At 47.9% G+C, this 13,167-nt stretch overlaps 1 protein-coding gene across 2 annotated transcripts in view; it reads left to right on the top strand.

Moving 5' to 3' along the window:
- Positions 1–87: 87 nt before the first annotated feature.
- The window catches only part of PMF1 (polyamine modulated factor 1), a 30,265-nt gene continuing 17,185 nt past the window's right edge, over positions 88–13,167 (top strand). For both annotated transcript variants that reach the window (XM_007976753.3, XM_007976750.3), the window contains exon 1: positions 88–280. In XM_007976753.3, coding sequence (XP_007974944.3) covers positions 120–280 — 161 coding nt within the window. In that variant the 5' untranslated portion in view covers positions 88–119. The remainder of the gene's footprint in view (positions 281–13,167) is intronic.

Genomic DNA, 13,167 nt, shown 5'->3' with positions numbered 1-13,167 from the left:
TGCTCGGTGACAGACGTTCTACCGCTTCCAATCGGAGGCGCCCGTCGCGGGAGCGGCCAATCGGGAGCTCCGGCGGGCGGGGAGGCCGGGCCAGTTAGATTTGGCGGTTTAACTTCAACATGGCCGAAGCAAGTAGCGCCAATCTAGGCGGCGGCTGTGAGGAAAAAAGGCATGAGGGGTCGTCTCCAGAATCTCTGCCACCCGGCACTACCATTTCGAGGGTGAAGCTCCTCGACACCATGGTGGACACTTTTCTTCAGAAGCTGGTCGCCGCCGGCAGGTAAAGTGAAGGGAGCCGCGGTGGGAGGGTTTGTCAGTAGCGAAGCTCAAATCCCGCGAGATCAGGACGGCCGCAGGCCGGCGCGCGGTCACGTAGGTCCAGGGCGGGGGCGGGGGTGGGGGCGGGGCAGTCGGACTAGGCGACCCAGTCAAATTCTGAGCCGGAGGAGTCAGGGTAGTCACGCGCCGATAATCTGTAGCGGACCGGGATAGCCAGTTACTCCTTCCTCCAGGAAGCCCCGTTTTCACTAAAACTTCAGGTGGCTGGGAGGAAAGATAGAGCTATTGCAAATTAGAGCAGGGTTTGTTTTTTTTTTTTTTAATCTTTGAGATAGGGCCTTGCGCTGTCGCCCAGGCTGGAGTGCAGTGGCGTGATCACTGCAGTCTCGAACTCCTGGGCTCAAGCGATCTTCCCGCCCCAGCTTCCCAAGTAGCCGGGACTACAGGCTCGGGCTACCGCGCCCGTCTACAGATCAGGGTTTAAGTCGTGGCCCACCACTATGTGAGCAAGACGTAAGCACCCTGTCCCTCTTCGGCTTCTTATCAGTCAAATGGCAACAATAGTACGTTTCTCATAGGGTCGTTTTGATAATTAAATGAGTAAATACACCTAAGGCGCTTAGGACAAGACCTGCCACATAGAAATATTAGCTATTATGAGAGTATCTTCTTCACTGGGAGATTGCCAGGACTAAATGTGTTACCATGAAAAGAAACATTTTTCCTGTCTCGACTTTTATTTTTTTTATTTTTATTTTTATTTTTTGAGATGGAGTCTCGCCCTGTCGCCCAGCCTGGAGTGCAATGGTGCGATCTCGGCTCATTGCACTTCCGCCTCCCGGGTTCAAATTATTCCCCTGCTTCAGCCTCCCAAGTAGCTGGGATTACAGGCGCCCACTACCACGCCCTGCCAAGTTTTTGTATCTTTACTGGGAGAGACAGAGTTTCACCATGTTGGCCAGGCTGGTCTCGAACTTCTGACCTTGTGATCCACCCGCCTTGGCCTCCCAAAGTACCAGGATTACAGGCGTGAGCCACCGCGCCCGGCCTTGACTTTTATACAGTGTATATGATTCAAGAGTTTTGCCCATGATCCCACCATCCCTGCACATCAGGGTTGAAACGCTTCCGGGAGTTCGAGGCCCTGACCACAGCCTCTCCTCCTCTAGCCCTCTCTGTCCCCACTTCTCTGGTCTTTGGCTTCATCAGGACTCTCATTTATTCCCAGTCCATTCCTCCTGGGTTCAGCACTTTACCTTTCCTACACATAATTAATGATCTCTTTTTTCACTCATGACTCATCAAATATTTGAGTGCCTTTTCTGTGTCAGGTGCTGGGGATACCATGAGGCAGACAAGGCCTCTTGTCTTTTTGGAGCTTGCATTCAATGGGTAGAGACACCAACAACATCATCGCATAGCCTGGTAAGATGATAAGGCCAGGCATAGTGACTCGTGCCTGTAATCCCAGTGCTTTGGGAGGCTGAGGCAAGAGGATCATTTGAGCCTGGAAGTTTGAGGCTTCAGTGAGTTATAATAGCCCCATTGCACTCCAGCCTAGGTGACACTGCAAGACCCTGCCTCTAAAAAAGAAAAAAAAAAGATGTGAACAGGTAATGATACCACTAGATAGTTTGGTTGGGACGCCCATTCTGAGAAGTGACATTTCAGCTGAAACTTGAAGGATGAGAAAGAACCAGATTATTATTATTATTATTGTTGTTGTTGTTGTTGTTGTTATTGTTATTTTGAGGCAGCGTCTAGCTCTGTTGCCCAGCCTGGAGTGCAGTGGCTCCATCTCAGCTCACTGCAGCCTCCACCTCCCGGTTCAAGTGATTCTCCTCCCTCAGCCTCCCAGTGCCTGCTACCACGGCCAGCTAATTTTTGTATTTTTAGCAGACACAGGGTTTCACCATGTTGGCCAGGCTGGTCTCAAACTCCTGAGCTCAAGCAATCCACTCACGTCTGCCTCCCAAAGTGCTGGGATTACAGGCATGAGCCACCACCTAGCCGGAACCACCTTTTTGAAGAATTACAGAAAGAGTGTATAGGCAAAGGGGACAGCCTGTGCAAAGTCCCTGAGGTGATCAGATATTCCAGGAACTGGCAGAGACCTCCTTGGCTACAGCATAGTGATCAGAGTAAAATGAAATGAGGCTGGAGAGGCAGGTGACAGCCTTATCATGCAGGGCCTAGTTTGCCATAATAATGAATTTGATAAAATAATTTGTAATCACTTTTATGAACCAGTCATGGCACGTCATCATCATATGTTCTGGCACAGTCCCTCCCTTGTTGTATTTATTTTTCCCTACTCATTCTTGCCCTTGTCTCCCCTCTCACAGCCCCCACTTTCTCTTAGTTATATGTCCCCCATTTATTTATTTATTTATTTATTTATATTTCTTTTAGAGATGAGGTCTTGCTATGTTGCCCAAGCTGGTCTCAAACTCTGAGGCTCAAGTGATCCTCCCACCTCAGCCTCCCAGAGTGCTGAGATTACAGGCATGAGCCACAGTGCCCGGCCCATTTATTTATTTATTTATTTACTTATTTATTTTTGAGACAGGGTCTTGCTCTGTTATTCAGGCTGGAGTGTGATGGCATGATCTCGGCTCACTGCAACCTCCGCCTCTCGGGTTCAAGCAGTTCTCCTGCCTCAGCCTCCCGAGTGGCTGGGATTACAGGCATGCACCACCACGCCCAGCTAATTTTCATATTTTTAGTAGAGATGGGGTTTTGCCATGTTGGCTAGGCTGGTCTTGAACTCCTGACCTCAGGTGATCTGCCTGCCTCGGCCACTTATTTATAACACAAATATTTATTGACCATTGACAGTGTCCCAGGGTTTGTTCTAGTTGTTGGAGATAAGTCAGTGATCAAGATGGACAAGGTTCCAATCTTCATGGAGTAGACATTCTAGTACCATTAAAAAAAAATAAAATTGAGCCTGGCACAGTGGCTCACACCTGTAATCCCAGCACTTTGAGAGGCAGAGGTGGGTGGATCACTTGAGGTCAGAAGCGAGACCAGCCTGGCCAACATAGTGAAACCCCATCTCTACTACAAATACAAAAATTAGTCAGGCCTGGTGGCGCGTGCCTGTAATCCCTGCTACTTGGGAGGCTGAAGCAGGAGAATTGCTTGAACCTGGTAAGCGGAGGTTTCAGTGAGCCGAGATTGTGCCATTGCACTTTAGCCTGGGCAGCAGAGTGAGACTCTGTCTCAAAAAAATAAATAAAATAAAATAGGCCGGGCGCGGTGGCTCAGGCCTGTAATCCCAGCACTTTGGCAGGCTGAGACGGGCGGATCACGAGGTCAGGAGATCGAGACCATCCTGGCTAACATGGTGAAACCCTGTTTCTACTAAAAAATACAAAAAACTAGCCGGGTGCGGTGGCAGGCGCCTGTAATCCCAGCTACTCCGGAGGCTGAGGCAGGAGAATGGCGTAAACCCGGGAGGCGGAGCTTGCAGTGAGCTGAGATCCGGCCACTGCACTCCAGCCTGGGCAACAGAGCGAGACTCCGTCTCAAAAAAATAAAATAAAATAAAATAAAATAAAATAAAATAAAATAAAATAAAATAAAATAATATAAAATATAAAATAAAATAAAATAAAATAAAATAAAATAACCAATGGGGAAGAGGAGTCAGGTTGAGGAGGAGGGTAAAGAAGTGGCATTTGATGTATGCTTGTAAAATATGTTATATTTTTGTCTATGTTTTAAATTTATATGAATGATATTGTGCTACATATGCCATTTTTTACTCAACAACATTGTTTTCAAGATCTAACCTTGTCAGGCCAGGCGTGGTGGCTTATGCTTGTAATCCCAGCACTTTGGGAGGCCGAGGTGGGCGAATCACTTGAGGTCAGGAATTCGAGACCAGCCTAGCCAACATGGTGAAACCCCGTCTCTACTAAAAATACAAAAATTAGCCGGGTGTCATGACGCCCACCAGTAATCTCAGCTATTTGGGAGGCTGAGGCAGAAGAATCACTTAACCTGGGAGGTGGGGAGGTTGCAGTGAGCTGAGATTGCACCATTGCACTCCAGCCTGGGCAACAGAGCGAGTCTCCACCTCAAAAAAAAAAAAAAAAAAAAATCTAACCATGTTCTATTTTATTTTTTTTTTATTTTTTGAGACAGAGTCTCGCTCTATCACCCAGGCTGGAGTGCAGTGGTCGGATCTCAGCTCACTGCAAGCTGCGCCTCCCGGGTTCACGCCATTCTCCTGCTTCAGCCTCCCGAGCAGCTGGGACTACAGGCGCCCGCCACCTCGTCCAGCTAGTTTTTTGTATTTTTTAGTAGAGACGAGGTTTCACCGTGTTAGCCAGGATGGTCTCAATCTCCTGACCTCGTGATCCGCCCGTCTCAGCCTGCCAAAGTGCTGGGATTACAGGCTTGAGCCACCGAGCCCAGCCACCATGTTCTAAAAGTGCGCATGGTTCATAGCTTCTTAGTGCTGCCTGTCAGTGCTTGATATGCATCCACCACTTACCCATTTCCTATCAGCTCCTCATCCATAAATTATTCCAGGGTGAATATCCTTGTACATTTCCTCAGGAGCTAGTGCTAGAATTTCTCTGAGACATATAACTGGGAGAGGGATCACTAGATCCCAGAGTTTATACCTACCTGTGTTCCATCAGATTACTTTCCAGAAAAGCTGTTCTTGTCCCCTACCTCCTCACCATCACTGGGTTTTTACCATTTTAATATTTGTCATTCTGCCAAGTGTGAAAGGGGTATCTTGTTTTAATTTGTGTGTCCCTGATTCCTGGTAGGTTTGGGCATTTCTTCATGTACTTAGTCATTTCAGCTTCCTCTTCTGAGAACTGCCTGCTCATTTCCTCCAGCCTTTGATTTTCAGACCTTTTTAAAAATGGGAGTTTTTATCTTGTTGATTTGCTAGAGTTGCTAGTATAGAAGGAGATATCTTATCTGTCTATTGGGTGATAACTTTGTTGATGGTGTCCTTTGAGGAACAGAAGTCTTCAATTAGATAAAAAGCAGCACACATTTTAACTGTTTCCATTTTCCCCTAAGAGGATGACACAGAAGAGAAACACAGAGTTATCCCTAAAGACCCTTTATGAGCTGTATGGATCCTCCTGACTCCTTTTCTCAGCCTCTTGACTAACTCAAAGAGCCATTTAAAAAATGCCAGATATAGGCCAGGCGAGGTGGCTCGCGCTTGTAATCACCAGCACTTTGGGAGGCCGAGGTGGGTGGATCACGAGGTCAAGAGATTGAGACCATCTTGGCCAACATGGTAAAACCCCATCTCTACTAAAAATACAAAAAAATGGCCGGGCGCGGTGGCTCAAGCCTGTAATCCCAGCACTTTGGGAGGCCGAGACGGGCGGATCACGAGGTCAGGAGATCGAGACCATCCTGGCTAACACGGTGAAACCCCGTCTCTACTAAAAAATACAAAAAACCAGCCGGGCGAGGTGGCAGGCGCCTGTAGTCCCAGCTACTGGGGAGGCTGAGGCAGAAGAATGGCGTAAACCCAGGAGGCGGAGCTCGCAGTGAGCTGAGATCTGGCCACTGCACTCCAGCCTGGGCAAGAGAGTGAGACTCTGCCTCAAAAAAAAAAACAAAAAACAAAAAAATTAGCTGGGCGTGGTGGCGTGCCCCTGTAGTCCCAGCTACTCAGGAGGCTGAGGCAGGAGAATTGCTTGACCCTGGGAGGCGGAGGTTGCAGTGAGCTGAGATTGTGCCACTGCATTCCAGCCTGGGTGACAGAGCGAGACTCCATCTCAAAAAACAACAGCAAGAACAAAAACCAGATATTGCCTAATCCATTTATTTTTTTAATCTTAATTTTCTTTTTTTTTTTTTTTTTTGAGACGGAGTCTTGCTCTGTGCCCCAGGCTGGACTGCAGTGGCGCGATCTCAGCTCACTGCAAGCTCCGCCTCCCGGGTTTACGCCATTCTCCTGCCTCAGCCTCCCGAGTAGCTGGGACTACAGGCGCCCGCCACTGCGGCCGGCTAATTTTTTGTATTTTTAGTAGAGACGGGGTTTCACTGTGTTAGCCAGGATGGTCTCGATCTCCTGACCTTGTGATCCGCCTGTCTCGGCCTCCCAAAGTGCTGGGATTACAGGCTTGAGCCACCGCGCCCGGCTCTAATTTTCATGTAATTACTTCCATTCATTTTTTTTTCACCTTATGATTTGTGCTTTTGGGGTCTTGTTTGTTTTTTTATTTTTATTATTATTTTTTGAGATGGAGTCTCGCTCTGTCACCCAGGCTGGAGTGCAGTGGTGTGATCTTGGCTCACTGTAGCCTTCTCCTACCAGGTTCAAGCAATTATCATGCCTCAGCCTCCCCAGTAGCTGGGACTACAGGTGCCTACCACCATGCCTGGCTAATTTTTATATTTTTAGTAGAGACCGAGGCTTCACCATTTTGGCCAGGCTGGTCTCAAACTCCTGATCTCAGGTGATCTGCACGCCTCAGCCTCCCAAAGTGCTGGGATTACAGGCGTGAGCCACCGTGCCTGACCCTTGGGGTCTTTTTTATGAAGACTGTGCCACATCTAGGTCACAAAGATAATCTCCAGTGTTTTCTTCTGTTAGCTGTTTCCTTGTTTCACTCTTTAAATCTTTCTTCTGGCTGGATTAAGGTATAAAGTGATCATCTCAAGCCAGGCTTATTTTTCTAACTTTCCCAAATACCATCAACTACACAGCTCATCTCCATTGCTTGATGGAGCCACCTTACCAAATGGCCAGCTCTGGGCCCACTATGTCCCTGAGTCTTTCTCCTGCCCCACCAATCTGCCTGTCTCTGCCAGCGCATGTGGGTTCTTAAAACCAGGCCCTTGTAGGAAACCTTATGTTTGGTCCAGCAAGTCCCATCTTTTCTCTTTATTTATTTAGAGACAGGGTTTTGCTCTGTTGCCCAGTTTGGAGTACAGTGGCACAATCATGGCTCACTGTAGTCTAAACCTCCTGGGCTCAAGTGATCCTCCCAGCATAGCCTCCCAAGTAGCTGGGACTGCACGTGTGTATCACCACACTCAGCTAATTTTATTTTTCTCTTTGAGACTGGGTCATGCTCTGTCGCCCAGACCGGAGTGCAGTGGCACTATCACAGCTCATTGCAACCTCCGCCTCCCCGACTCAGGTGATCCTTCCACCTCAGCCTCCCGAGTAGCTGGGACTGTAGGAACACAGTACCACATCCAGCTAATTTTTGTATTTTTTGTAGAAATGGGGTTTTGAAATGTTGCCCATGCTGGTCTTGAACTCCTGGGTGCAAGTGATCCTCCTGCCTCAGCCTCCTGAGTAGCTGAGACTATAGGCATGCACCACTTCACCTGGCTAATTTTTTAATATTTTTGTTTTAATTTTTTTGTATAAATGGGGTTTTACTGCATTGCCCAGGCTGGTCTCCAACTTCTAGGCTCCAACTTCCCAATCCTCCTGCCTCAGCCTCCTAAAGGGCTGATGTTACAGGTGTGAACCACTGCGCCCGGCCTGTCTCCACGTTTTCCTCATCATGGGGCTTTCCGCCACCCTTCCTTTACAACGACCCCTTTCAGCGTTATTAATCACTTCTTTGTTGCTAAATACTTTGGAGATATGTACATATATATGTGTGCGTGTGTGTGTGTGTGTGTGTGTGTGTGTATTTTATTTTTTTTCAGACGGAGTTTCACTCTTGTTGCTTAGACTGGAGTGCAGTGGCGTGATCTCGGCTCACGGCAACCTCCATCTCCTGGGTTCAAACGATTCTCCTCAGCCTCCTGAGTCGCTGGGATTATAGGTGCCCACCACCACGCCCAGCTAATTTTTGTATTTTTAGTAGAGATGGGGTTTCACCGTGTTAGCCAGGCTGATCTTGAACTCCTAACGTCAGGTGATCCACCTGCCTCAGCCTCCCAAAGTGCTGGGATTACAGGCGTGAGCCACCGCGCCCAGCTGGATATATATTTTTAAAATATTAACATACTTGCTTTCCCTGTAGCCTTTGACATTGTCAACCACTCCTCTGTTCTTCAGATTTCTCCCTTGGCTTCTGACATCATTCTCTGCCCCTTTACCTGACTAGCTGCTCCTTCCCAGGCTCCTCTTCTCCTGTCCTTTAAACATGTGAACGTTGCCCTCTCCTTACTTTCACCCGCCTCTCCCATCTGATGTCTCGCTGCTACTGAAAGCCTTTGGTGACTGTCCATTGCTCCTCACCAGGGCTTCCAGGCCCTGCCTACCTCTTGTGCCCCGCTGCACTCATACTCAGCCATACTGACCTCCTCATTGCCTGGAACTTCAAGTGCTTTCCTGCCTTGGCATCTGTACTTGCTGTTTGCTCTGCCAAGAATGGTCTTTGTCCATCTCTTCCCTGACCCTCTGTAAGGCCGCCTTGCTCCCCTGGTTATTTGTCATGATAGACACCAGTTATTTATTCCTTCATAGCACATATTGCAGTCTGCTGTTCTGTTGTCTGCTTGTTTACTTATTTGCGATCAGTCTCCCCTACATAAAACCTAAAGTCCTTGAGGGCAGAATCTCGTCTGTCTTGTTCATCATTCTCTATTCTTTACTCATGACGGTGCCTGGCATACAGGAGACATTCAGTACATAGTTTTAGATAAATGGAGAATCCCAAGCAATATCTCCCCTGAGTTTCAGACCTCTATCTCCAATAGTCTACTACTACAAATCTCCACTTGGTGTCCCACAGAATCATCACCTCAGCATGGGAACAGGATTTCTTTTCCACCTCTTCCCTTCCTGTGATCCCTGATTTGGTTGAAGGAATCACCACTATCCATTCTCTAGGCTAAAGATTTGAGAGTCCTCGTTGGCACGTCCATCACTTTCACTTCCATTCAGCTGCCCACCCCTGTTGGCTCCAGCCTCTCTAGCCTCCGACTCCTCCTTTCCATCCTTGCTGACACTTTCTGAATTCAGGCTCTGACTGTCTCTCACTGGGCTCTTGCACCTGCCTCCAAACTGGCCCTCCAGCTTCAGTCTTGTGCCCTCCCTCCAGTCTACAGCTTAGATTTGATCCCCTTCTCCTGCTTAAAATGTTTATTTGGTTCAGGGTTGCTTCCAGAATTAATGCAGCTCCTTAGCATGGCATGCAAGGCCATTCCTTCCCATCTCACCAGCCCCCAGTCAGGGCCCTGGGGGTACAGCGCATGCACACCTGAGTGCCAGTGCAGACACACACATGGGCACGGAAGCTCTTCTGCACTGAGTACTGCCCCCTGCCTTCACCCCTGCCATCTTGTCTTCCCACTGCTGCTTCTCCTCACTAGAACATCCTTCTCCTCATTTGATTAAATAGGAGCTTACTCTCAGCTGGTTTCCACAGAGAAAGGGCTCAGTAAGTGTCATATATGAATCCAGATTTTTTTTTTTTTTTTTTTTGAGATGAGTTTTGCTCTCGTTGCCCAGACTGGAATGCAATGACGTGATCTCGGCTCACCACAACCTCCACCTCCCAGGTTCAAGCAATTATCATGCCTCAGCCTCCCGAGTAGCCAGGATTACAGGCATGCACCACCACACCCGGCTAATTTTGTATTTTCAGTAGAGATGGGGTTTTTCCATGTTGGTCAGGCTGGTCTCAAACTCTTGACCTCGGGTGATTCGCCCACCACAGCCTCCCAAAGTTCTGGGACTACAGGCGTGAGCCACTGCTCCCAGCCAAATACAGACTTTTAAGATGTATGCAAATACTTGACTTTTCTCCAGTCCTAAGCCATTAAGTTAAAAGCCTTTAAAGTCCTCAGTCCCAAGAATGAAGTACTTACACCTGGGACAGGAGTCTGACCATAGTTAATGTGAGTTTATTCACATGTTCGTTATCCAAAAGGATAACGAATAGGTAGATTTTCCCCACAATTCAGCATATTTTCCACATAAATGTCAGTTTGAGTGAGAGGGTGCATTATATGATGCACCTGAAAAGACTGAAAGATGATTGGCCACGATGGGCTTCAGATCCCGTGGATTCACACCCTGCTGTCTTCCTTTAAGCTATCTTTCTTTCATTATCTTGGCCGAGGGAGAGCCTCCCCAATATGTTCTCTCTCGGGCTTCAGAGCAGAGAAACATGGCCCTGTTGGAGCCTACCCTTTGTAACCTCTGCCTAGGTCTCTGGAAATGAAGGGTTCTTTTCTGTCCCCATGGCCTCCTGAGCCATCTGAAAACTCTTCTCCTGTTGAGCTAAAGCAAGCAGACAGGGTGCTTCCTTTTTGTGTTTTGTTACAAACCACGACCCACCTCTTGGTGGGTTAGAGGCAGTTGGTTAGAGGCATCGTTAGTGGGGCTCAGATTGAGGACCAGTTAGTACTATTCAGAGAGAAGCTGGGTCTGCTATAGGTGCTTCCAGCACCCTGGCAACTGTGCCGCATGTGTTGGTTTGTGGGGGCTAAGGGAGCAAGAGGTGTTTGACAGTTGTGTTGTTTTGTTTGAGATGGAGTCTCGCTGTGTCACCCAGGCTGGAGTGCAGTGGCACGCTCTTGGCTCACTGCAACCTCCGTCTCCCAGGTTCAAGGGATTCTCCTGCCTCAGCCTCCAGAGTAGCTAGGACTACAGGCGCACACCGCCACGCCCAGCTAATTTTTGTATTTTTATTAGAGACGGGGTTTCACCATATTGGCCAGGTTGGTCTCTAACTCCTGACCTTGTGATCCACCTGCCTCGCCCTCCCAAAGTTCTGGGATTACAGGCGTGAGCTGCTGCACCTGGCCTTTTTTTTTTTTTTTTTTTTTTGAGACGGAGTCCCACTCTGTCACCCAGGCTGGAGTGCAGTGGTGCAGTCTCTGCTCACTGCAACCTCCGCCTCCTGGGTTCAAGTGATTCTCCTGCCTCAGCCTCCTGATTAGCTGGGATTACAGGCACCCGCCACCACGCCCAGCTAATTTTGGTATTTTTAGTAGAGACGGGGTTTCACCACGTTAGCCAGGCTGGTCTCAAACTCCTGACCTCAGGTGATCCGCCCGCCTCAGCCTCCCAAAGTGCTGGGATTACAGGCGTGAGCCACCATGTCTGGCGACAGTTCTTGAGTTCTTAGATGCCATGCTTAGAGATGTCCTTGTGGTCCAGTCTTCTGACCTGGGATATGCCGCACAGGGTAAGATGTATAAAGTGACTTAAAGTCTACGTCTGGCAGTGACCAAGAAAAGAAAGCGAATTGCATTTGTAATGAACTCAGAGTTTTAAACTAGTGCCAAAGACTGTTGGTGTTTATAGGAAATAGTTTGTCACAGGAAAAAGAGTGGTTTAATATATAAACTGTTCTGACTATAAATGCCCTGGAAATATCTCACCCTCTTTGAATGTGCAGGTGATGCCTGCTACTGGTGGTGATTTGTTTCTGAAGGGTGGGCATGAGTCATCAAACTGTGGTGTGTGGCTCCAGGCCTGGCGTGCTCATACTTTCCCTCCGTGTATTTCCAGACCATCCACCTCTTTCTGTCCCCACTGTTTCTGCCTTGCTCCGGGCTGCCGTTGTCTCAGCTGTGCTTCCTGAATCCACCCTCACACAGCAGCTGAGTGCACATCCTAAGGTGTAGATCTGTTCATATCACATCTCTGCTTCAGTCCCTTTTCTAGCTCCTCCGGTCATGATACATCCACACTCCAGACTCTTTGTCTGGCCCTGCGTGGAAGCCAACATGGCCAGATGGCCTGGATTGAGTCTTAACTGGCTCTATCATATGCTGGTTGTGTGACCCTGGGCAAGCTTCTCTCTGCCTCAACTTCCTCATCTGAAAAATGAGGGTGATGATAATAGAATCACCCCTCATAGGGTCATTCATAGTAAGGATTCAATGAGTTATGTAGAGTGCATAGAACAGGGCCTGGCACTAATAAGTTCTCAGTTTCCTGTTATTACTGCATCTTCACACACATGCACATAGGTGCTCGTGCGCGCGCGCGCGCACACACACACACACACACACACCCCGCCCTTCAGCTACACTCCCTGAGCTTACTCCATGCTGCTCTTCTCTTGTCCCGTGGCCGGCTCCTGCTTCTCTCTCTGACATTGCTTCCTCTAGGGAGTCTTTCCCAAGCCCCTGCTAAGACCCCATGCTCTTTCATACTCATTTTCCTGAAGGCTGATCAGCAATCCCTTTGACAGCAGGAATTGTACTGTCTCGTCTTTGGGTTTGTACCACGAAGCTTGGCCTGGTACCTGGTCAGTGCTCAGTAAGTGTCTATTAAATGAATACAATTATCCTGCTGGCATTTTTTATTTTCATGCTAATATTTATCAAACCACAAAGTTTTTTCCATCTTTCTCAGGAAAAGTATCCCAATTTCAGATTTTTGAAGTTTTCCAGCAGTTTTCAAAGGAAGAAGCTAAACAATGAAAGGTTAAGTTAGTCCAAGAGACCAAATAACCTAAAGATATAATTAGGATTGATTTTAAGTATTTTTAATTGACACATTGTAATTGTACATATTTATAGGGTACATATCTATGTTATATAATGATCCAATCAGGGTAATTAGCATGTAATCTCATGGATTTATCATTTCTTGTGGTGAGAACCTTCAAAAGCCTCTTTTCTAGCTATTTGGTAATATGCAATATTTTACTGTTAACCGTAGTCACTCTACTGTACAACACCAGAACCTATTCCTCCTATCTAATTGTAACTTTGTACCTGTCAGAAGACTAATTTTTTTTTTTTTTTTTTGAGACGAGTCTGGCTCTGTCGCCCAGGCTGGAGTGCAGTGGTGTGATCTCAGCTCACTGCAAGCTCCGCCTCCCGGGTTCACGCCATTCTCCCGCCTCAGCCTCCCGAGTAGCTGGGAGTACAGGCGCCCGCCACCTCGCCCGGCTAATTTTTTTTGTATTTTTAGTAGAGACGGGGTTTCACTGTGTTAGCCAGGATGGTCTCGATCTCCTG

This window comes from Chlorocebus sabaeus, chromosome 20 (assembly GCF_047675955.1).
Source record: "Chlorocebus sabaeus isolate Y175 chromosome 20, mChlSab1.0.hap1, whole genome shotgun sequence".
In the NCBI taxonomy this organism is placed as follows: Eukaryota; Metazoa; Chordata; class Mammalia; order Primates; family Cercopithecidae; genus Chlorocebus; species Chlorocebus sabaeus.
The sequence above is the reverse complement of the archived record's forward strand: the minus strand, read 5'-3'. Positions and strand labels throughout refer to the sequence as shown.